General features: G+C 52.8%; 1 protein-coding gene across 6 annotated transcripts in view; it reads left to right on the top strand.

The window, feature by feature from the left end:
- Positions 1 to 7,493, top strand: part of PDE4A (phosphodiesterase 4A) — a 54,979-nt gene extending 47,486 nt beyond the window's left edge. For 2 of the 6 annotated variants that reach the window (XM_017855914.1, XM_017855913.1), the window contains exons 14-15: positions 1,000 to 1,182; positions 4,730 to 5,464. In XM_017855914.1, the coding sequence (XP_017711403.1) occupies positions 1,000 to 1,182; positions 4,730 to 5,464 (918 nt within the window). Of the gene's footprint in view, positions 1 to 999; positions 1,183 to 1,823; positions 1,869 to 4,729 lie in introns of those variants that run through there. The other 4 variants (XM_017855911.1, XM_017855917.1, XM_017855912.1 and 1 more) reach the window with 4 other exon arrangements.
- The last annotated feature ends 633 nt before the right edge of the window (positions 7,494 to 8,126 follow it).

Here is an 8,126-nt window from a genome sequence, read left to right as displayed (position 1 = left end):
CGCCCGGCTAGTTTTTTGTATTTTTTAGTAGAGACGGGGTTTCACCGTGTTAGCCAGGATGGTCTCGATCTCCTGACCTCATGATCCGCCCGTCTCGGCCTCCCAAAGTGCTGGGATTACAGGCTTGAGCCACCGCGCCCGGCCCACGCTTATAATCTTAACTACTGTGGAGGCTGAGGCAGGAGGACTGTTTGAGGCCAGAAGTTTGAGACCAGCCAGAGCAACATTGCAAGATCCACTTTCCTTTCCTCTCCTCTCCTCTCCTCTCCTCTCCTTCTCTTTCTTCTTTTCTGTTTTTGTTTGTTTATTTGTTTGAGACCGGGTCTCTCTGTCATCCAGGCTGGAGTGCACAGACCTTGGTTCCCTGCAGACTCCACCTCCTGGGCTCAAGCAATTCTCCTACCTCAGCCTGTAGGGTAGCTGGGATTACAGGTGCCTACCACCAGACCTGGCTAATTTTTGTATTTTTAGTAGAGACAGGGTTTCGCCATGTTGGCCAGGACAATCTCAAACTCCTGACCTCAAGTGATCTGCCCACCTTGGCCTCCCAATGTGCTGGGATTACAGGCGTGAGCCATAGCGCCTGACCCCATTTCTTTTTCTTTCTTTCTTTTTTTTTTTTTTTCTGAGATGGAGTCTCCATCTGTCGCCCAGGCTGGAGGGCAGTGGCACAATCTTGGCTTACACAACCTCTGCCTCTCAGGTTCAAGCAATTCTCCTGCCTCAGCCCCACTATAGCTGGTATTGCAGGCATGCGCCACCATGCCTGGCTAATTTTTTTGTATTTTTAGTAGAGACAGGGTTTCACCATGTTGGCCAGGCTGGTCTTGAACTCCTGACCTCATGATCCACCCGCCTCAGCCTCCCAAAGTGCTGGGATTACAGGTGTGAGCCACTGCGCCCGCCCCCCATTTCTTAAAAAAGAAAGAATGCCTGAGGTCTCAGACTGGGACAGAGGCACAGCCTCTAAAGATTCCCCTGTGCCCCGACCCCATGCAGGTCCTCCGGAACATGGTGCACTGTGCAGACCTCAGCAACCCCACCAAGCCGCTGGAGCTGTACCGCCAGTGGACAGACCGCATCATGGCTGAGTTCTTCCAGCAGGGTGACCGTGAGCGCGAGCGTGGCATGGAAATCAGCCCCATGTGTGACAAGCACACTGCCTCCGTGGAGAAGTCTCAGGTGCGGGCTCGGACGTTGATGTTCGGGGACAGGGTGGGTCTCCCCAGCCCATCTTGGCCTGAAGTTCTGAGGCCCAGGAACTCCTCCCCTGCCTTTCCACAATGCCAAGTTTTCTTGTTTTTTGTTTTGTTTTGTTTTGGTTTGGTTTTGAGACAGAGTCTTTATTGCCCAGGCTGGAGTATAATGGTGCAGTCTCGGCTCACTGCAACCTCTGCCTCCCAGGTTCAAGTGATTCTCCTGCCTCAGCCTCCCGAGTAGCTGGGATTACAGGCACGCACCACCATACCCGGCTGATTTTTGTATTTTTAGTAGAGATGGGGTTTCACCCTGTTGGCCAGGCTGGTCTCAAACTCCTGACCTTGTGATCCACCCGCCTCGGCCTCCCAAAATGCTGGGATTACAAGCGTGAGCCACCGCGCCCAGCCTCCTGTTTTTTTTTTTTATTTATGTTCTATTTGTTTATTTTGAGACCAGGTCTTGCACTGTTGCCCAGGGTGGTGTGCAGTGGTGTGATCATAGCTCACTGCAGCCTTGAATTCCTGGGCTCAAGCAATCCTCCTGCCTCAGCCTCCAGAGTATCTGGGACTACAGGTGCACACCACCACACCTGGCTAATTTTAAAAATCTTTTTGTCGAGATAGGGGCTTGCTATGTTGCCAGTCTTGTCTTGAACTCCTGGGCTCAAACCTTGACTTCCGAAAGTGCTGGGATATGGGGTGAGTCACCATACCCGGTCTTGTTTTCATTTTTCTTTTCCTTTTCTTTCTGAGACAGGGTCTCATTCTGCCACCCAGGCTGGAGTTCAGGGGCGTGATCTCGGCTCACTGCAACCTCCACCTCCTAGGCTAAAGTGATCCTCCACCCCCGCCTCCAGAGTAGCTGGGACTACAGGGGTGCACCATCACACTTGGCTAATTTTTGTATTTTTCATGGAGACGGGGTTTTGCCATGTTGCCCAGGCTAGTCTCCAACTCCTGGGCTCACTCAGTCCGCCTGCCTCAGCCTCCCAAAGTGCTGGGATTACAGGGGTGAGCCACCCTGCCTGGCCCCTCTCCACTTTATATCCTCCCTGGTGAAACCCAACCATCTGAGTTTGATGTCTCTGCCCTTCTAGACCTGGGTTTCTAGGCCTCAGCACTGTTGACATTTGGTTGATCATTTTTTGTACTAGAAGCTGCCCTGGGTATTACAGGGTTTTTAGCAGAATGCCTGGTCTCTACCCACTAGATGCCAGAAGCATCCCCCTCATCTTTTTTTTTTTTTTTGAGATGGAGTTTCGCTCTTGTTGCCCAGGCTGGAGTGCAGTGGTGCAATCTTGGCTTGCTGCAACCTCCGCCTCCCGGGTTCAAGTGATTCTCCTGCCTCAGCCTCCTGAGACGCTGGGATTACAGGCATGTGCCACCACTCCCGGCTTATTTTGTATTTTTAGTAGAGACGAGGTTTCTCCACGTTGGTCAGGCTGGTCTTGAACTCCCGACCTCAGGTGATCCGCCCGCCTCAGCCTCCCAAAGTGCTAGGATTACAGGCGTAAGCTACTGCGCCCGGCCTCCCCCTACTCATTTGTAAAGACCAAAAATGTGTCCAGACGTTGCCAAATGTCCCCTGGGAGTGCAAAATCACTCACACATACACCCCATGTAAAACTAATTTTATATACTTTATAATGTAATTATTATCTTCATAGGCAACTTCATAGCACTAGTTTGTGGATTTAGCTTTTTTTTTTTTTTTTGTTTATATGAAGTTTTGCTCTTGTCCCCCAGACTGGAGTGCGATGGTACGATCTTGGCTTACTGCAACCTCCACCTCCCAGGTTCAAGCGATTCTCCTGCCTCAGCCTCCTGAGTGGCTGGGATTACGTGTGCCCGCCACCATGCCCCGCTAATTTTTGTATTTTTAGTAGAGACAGGGTTTCACCATGTTGGCCAGGCTGGTCTTGAACTCCAGACATCAGGTGATCCGCCTGCCTTGGCCTCCCAAAGGGTCTGGTTTTCAGCGGGGGGCCACCTTCCACCGTCTTGTTTTTTTTTTTTTTTTTTTTTCTGAAATGGAGTCTCTCTCTGTTGCCTATGCTGGAGTGCAATGGCACAATCTTGGCTCACTGCAACCTCCGCCTCCCGAGTTCAAGCAGTTCTTCCTGCCTCAGCCTCCTGAGTAGCTGGAATTGGATTTAGCGTTGTAAAAAACAGGCCAGGTGCAGTGGCTCACGCCTGTAATCACAGCACTTTGGGAGGCCTAGGTGGGTGGATCACCTGAGGTCAAGAACTCGAGACCAGCCTTGTCAACATGGTGAAACCCCATCTCTACAAAAACAAGCCAGGCATGGTGCACACACTTGTAGTCCCAGCTATGCTGGAGGCTGAGGCAGGAGAATCGCTTGAACCCAGGAGGCGGAGGTTGCAGTGAACCCAGATCGCACCCTTGCACTGCAGCCTGGGTGACAGAGTGAGAATGTGTCTTAAAAAAAAAAAGAGAAGGCCGGGCGCGGTGGCTCAAGCCTGTAATCCCAGCACTTTGGGAGGCCGAGACGGGCGGATCACGAGGTCAGGAGATCGAGACCATCGTGGCTAACACGGTGAAACCCCGTCTCTACTAAAAAATACAAAAAACTAGCCGGGCGTGGTGGCGGGCGCCTGTAGTCCCATCTACTTGGGAGGCTGAGGCAGGAGAATGGCGTAAACCCGGGAGGCGGAGCTTGCAGTGAGCCGAGATCCAGCCACTGCACTCCAGCCTGGGCGACAGAGCGAGATTCCGTCTCAAAAAAAAAAAAAAGAGAAAAGAAAAACAGAAAAATACGTAAAGGGCTGGGCACAGTGGCTGTCACCTATAATCACAGCACTTTAGGAGGCCAAGATAGGCAGATCGCTTGAGCTCAGGAGTTTGAGACCAGCCAAGGCAATGTGACAAGACGTGGTCTCTACAAAAAATACAGTAATTAGCTGAGTGTGGTAACGTGTGCCTTTAGTCCCAGCTACTGGGGAGACTGAGGTGGGAGGATCACTTGAGCCTGGGAGTTCAAGGCTGCAATGAGCTATGATCACACCACTGTACTCCAGCCTGGGTGACAGAGACCCTGTGTCCAAAAAAAAAAACTGTGTGTGTGTGTGTGTATATATATATATAAACTGCATCAATGTATGTGTTTTTTGTGTGTGGTTTTGTTGTTGTTGTTGAGACGGATTCTTGCTTTGTCACCCAGGCTAGAGTGCAGGGGCACAATCTTGGCTCACTGCAACCTCTGCCTCCCAGGTTCAAGCAATTCTCCTACCTCAGCCTCCCAAGTAGCTGGAACTACAGGTGCGCACCACCACGCCCAACTAATTTTTGTATTTTTGGTAGAGATGCGGTTTCACCATGCTGGCCAGGCGGGTCTCAAACTCCTGACCTCAAATGATGCAACCACCTTAGCCTCCCAAAGTGCTGGGATTATAGGCATGAGCCACCGTGCCTGGCCCATAAGCATGTTTTCCATTTCATTAGCTCCCACAATGTGGTGGTACCATCCGCCCCATAGGCTGCACGTTTATACGTTCTTCCCCTCCACCAGGTGGGTTTTATTGACTACATTGTGCACCCATTGTGGGAGACCTGGGCAGACCTTGTCCACCCAGACGCCCAGGAGATCCTGGACACTTTGGAGGACAACCGGGACTGGTACTACAGCGCCATCCGGCAGAGCCCGTCGCCGCCACCTGAGGAGGAGTCAAGGGGGCCAGGTCACCCACCCCCACCTGATAAGTTCCAGTTTGAGCTGACTCTGGAGGAGGAAGAAGAGGAAGAAATATCAATGGCCTCGATACCGTGCACAGCCCAAGAGGCATTGACAGCGCAGGGATTGTCAGGAGCTGAGGAAGCTCTGGATACAACCATGGCCCGGGAGGCATCCCCAGCGCAGGAGTCATTGGATGTTATGGCACAGGATGAGTCCCTGGAGGCCGAGCTGGAGGAAGTGTATTTGACACAGCAGGCACAGTCCACAGGCAGTGCACCTGTGGCTCAGGATGAGTTCTCGTCCCAGGAGGAATCCGTGGTTGCTGTAAGCCAGAGCAGCCCCTCTGCCCTGGCTCTTCAAAGCCCCCTTCTCCCTGCCTGGAGGACCCTGTCTGTTTCAGAGCATGCCCCGGGCCTCCCGGGCCTCCCCTCCACGGCGGCCGAGGTGGAGGCCCAACGAGAGCACCAGGCTGCCAAGAGGGCTTGCAGTGCCTGCACAGGGACATCTGGGGAGGACACATCTGCATTCCCAGCTCCTGGTGGGGGAGGGTCAGGTGGAGACCCTACCTGATCCCCAGACCTCTGTCCCTGTTCCCCTCCACTCCTCCCCTCACTCCCCTTCTCCCCCAGCCACCTCCTCTGCTGCCTCAAAGACTCTTGGCCCTCCTAAGAAAAAAGAAAACGAAAGGTGGTTTTTTTTTTTCTCTTTTCTTTTTTTCCCCTTTCCCCTGCCCCACCCACGGGGCCTTTTTTTGGAGGTGGGGCTGGGGAACGAGGGGCTGAGGTCCCAGAAGGGATTTTATTTTTTTGAATTTTAATTGTAACATTTTAGAAAAGAACCAAAAAAAGAAAAAAAAAAAAAGAAAGAAACACAGCAACTGTAGATGCTCCTGTTCCTGGTTCCCCCTTTCCACCTCCAAACCCCTCCCCTCACAGCCTCCCATGGCCCCCCAAGTTCCAGGCTCAGTCTTCCAGCCCCCTGGGGCTCTCCACCTGGGCCCAAGCAGGTGTGGGGCCTCCTTCTGGTGTTTTCTTCTGAATTTTAGAGGATTTCTAGAACGTGGTCAGGAATAGCCATTCTAGGTGGGGCTGGGGCCAGGGTGGGGGGCAGTCACTGTGGGAGGTCCCAGCTCCAGCCCCCTCTGGTTTGCTGCCTCCTCTCCCTGCTAAAAGAGTCTTCCGCTTGATTTTGCACAATTCCGGCGATAATCCCGGCTATAATCCCAGCTATAATCCCAGCGATACTGACTAGAGAGTCAGGGAGCTGGGGGAGCTGCTGACTTTAGGATATGCGGTGGTGTGGAAGGGGGCATTCACACCGCCAGCCTCGGGCCTGGGATTTGAGGATGGCCCTAGACCTCCTCTACTCTCCATCCTCTTTCCCTTCCACTTCGGGTTCACTTTGAATTTTCTCCGTTTTTGGGGGGCGGTGGCTCTGATCCATGCGCACCTCCCCCCTCCCCACCCCACTTCTAGCTGCTTCTCCTCTTGTTTCTGCCTTAATAATTTCCATGGCCACAGGCGAGGGGGTTGCAGTGGCTGCCTGCACCTTGGGTGAGGCAGGGCCAGGCGCCCAGAACCCCCATCCTGGCTGCACCTCCCTTTCCAGGGTCCTCCAGACCCCACCTTCCACACTCTGATCACAGCCCCCGACCTTTTGCCCTAGGAGGAAGCAATAATGGTGTATACCCTCATTCTCATTCCTGGGCAACCCTTCCGTCCACTCTGTCACCAAAATAATTTCTCCTCCATCCCTACCTTGCCAGTCCTCTCCCTCTCCCCCAGCTAGTCCTGAGCAATACGGCAGACAGATGCAAGGCCATTTTTCTCCAAGCCATGGGGGACTGTTTGGAAGGAAAGACCCCCTTTCTCCCTCCTCCCCTCGCCCCTCGGCCTGGTTCTGTAGCTGGACCGACCTTATTCATCGCCTGCCCCCGACCCAATTCTGAGCACACGGTACTGTAGCCCCCAGTTCCTCCCTAGCCTTCCATCCGTCTGTCCACCCCAGGGGAAGTAACCCCCACTTGCACTCCCTTGATGCTGTCTGTACAGGGTTCATATTTTGTAGCGAAAGTCGTTTTTGTCCCAGCCGGCAATCGGAGTGGGCCTTTTCTTTCTTTTTGTTCATTCTTTATCTTTTTTTCTTCTTTCTTTCTTTCTTTTTTTGTACATACTGTAAGGTTGGTTTGTAAATTATTCGACAGAGGCAAAAAGGGAAAATAAAAACTTGCCCTTCTCTGGCTGACCCAGTCGGGAAGGTAGGGAAGGGGGTCTCCTGTTGGGAGAGTCTCCGTTCCTGCTGTATTATACAAACTGTACCATAGTCCCGGGAAAAGGGTAGACTCACCGCTGTCGTTTTATGGGAAGTCGTGTCATCCTAGGGGTTGGGGCTGGGCAGAGCCTGTCCCCTTCCCCTTTGCCAGGAGCCAGGGGGTGACTGGAGAGACAGACCCCACCCCCAAGCAGGGCTCCTCTCCCCAGGGTGGGCACAGGACCTCTGTACGCTGCTTGTGTATTGTTCACTTTGACGATCAGTCATTTGGTCCGTTGATCAATAATCCTTCGATCTTGTCTCCAATTAAACCGAGGCTTTCACCCATTTTCCTGGCTGATGTGGCTTCATTCCCCACATTGTTTATTGAGGTGTCTCCCCGCTGCATCGTCTGCTTGGGTTGGGGAGGGAGTTTCTGTCCCTACTTGTTCCCCAGCAGATAGAATTGTGAAGTAGAGCTCAGACAGAGACATTCCCCAGCCTGAGTCAGGTTATAAAATGGAAATTCAAGCCATGCAGTGGTTATTTTGTTTTGTTTTTGAGATGGAGCTTTGCTCTCGTTGCCCAGGATGGAGTGCAATGGCGCGATCTCGGCTCACTGCAACCTCTGCCTCTCAGGTTCAAGTGATTCTCCTCCCTCAGCCTCCTGAGTAGCTGGGATTACAGGCGCCTGCCACCATGCCTGGCTAATTCTTTGTATTTTTAGTAGAGACGGGGTTTCACAGCCGGGCGCGGTGGCTCACGCCTGTAATCCCAGCTCTCAGGGAGGCAGAGGCGGGAGGATAGCTTGAGCCCAGGAGTTCGAGACCTGCCTGGGTAATATAGCGAGACCCCGTTCTCCACAAAAAGGAAAAAAAAAAAAAAAGATGGGGTTTCACTATATTGGCCAGGCTGGTCTCAAACTCCTGACCTCGTGATCCACCCGCCTCGGCCTCCCAAAATGCTGGGATTACAGGCGTGA

This window comes from Rhinopithecus bieti, unplaced genomic scaffold, assembly GCF_001698545.2.
Source record: "Rhinopithecus bieti isolate Rb0 unplaced genomic scaffold, ASM169854v2 scaffold_42598, whole genome shotgun sequence".
NCBI lineage: Eukaryota > Metazoa > Chordata > Mammalia > Primates > Cercopithecidae > Rhinopithecus > Rhinopithecus bieti.
The sequence above is the reverse complement of the archived record's forward strand: the minus strand, read 5'-3'. Positions and strand labels throughout refer to the sequence as shown.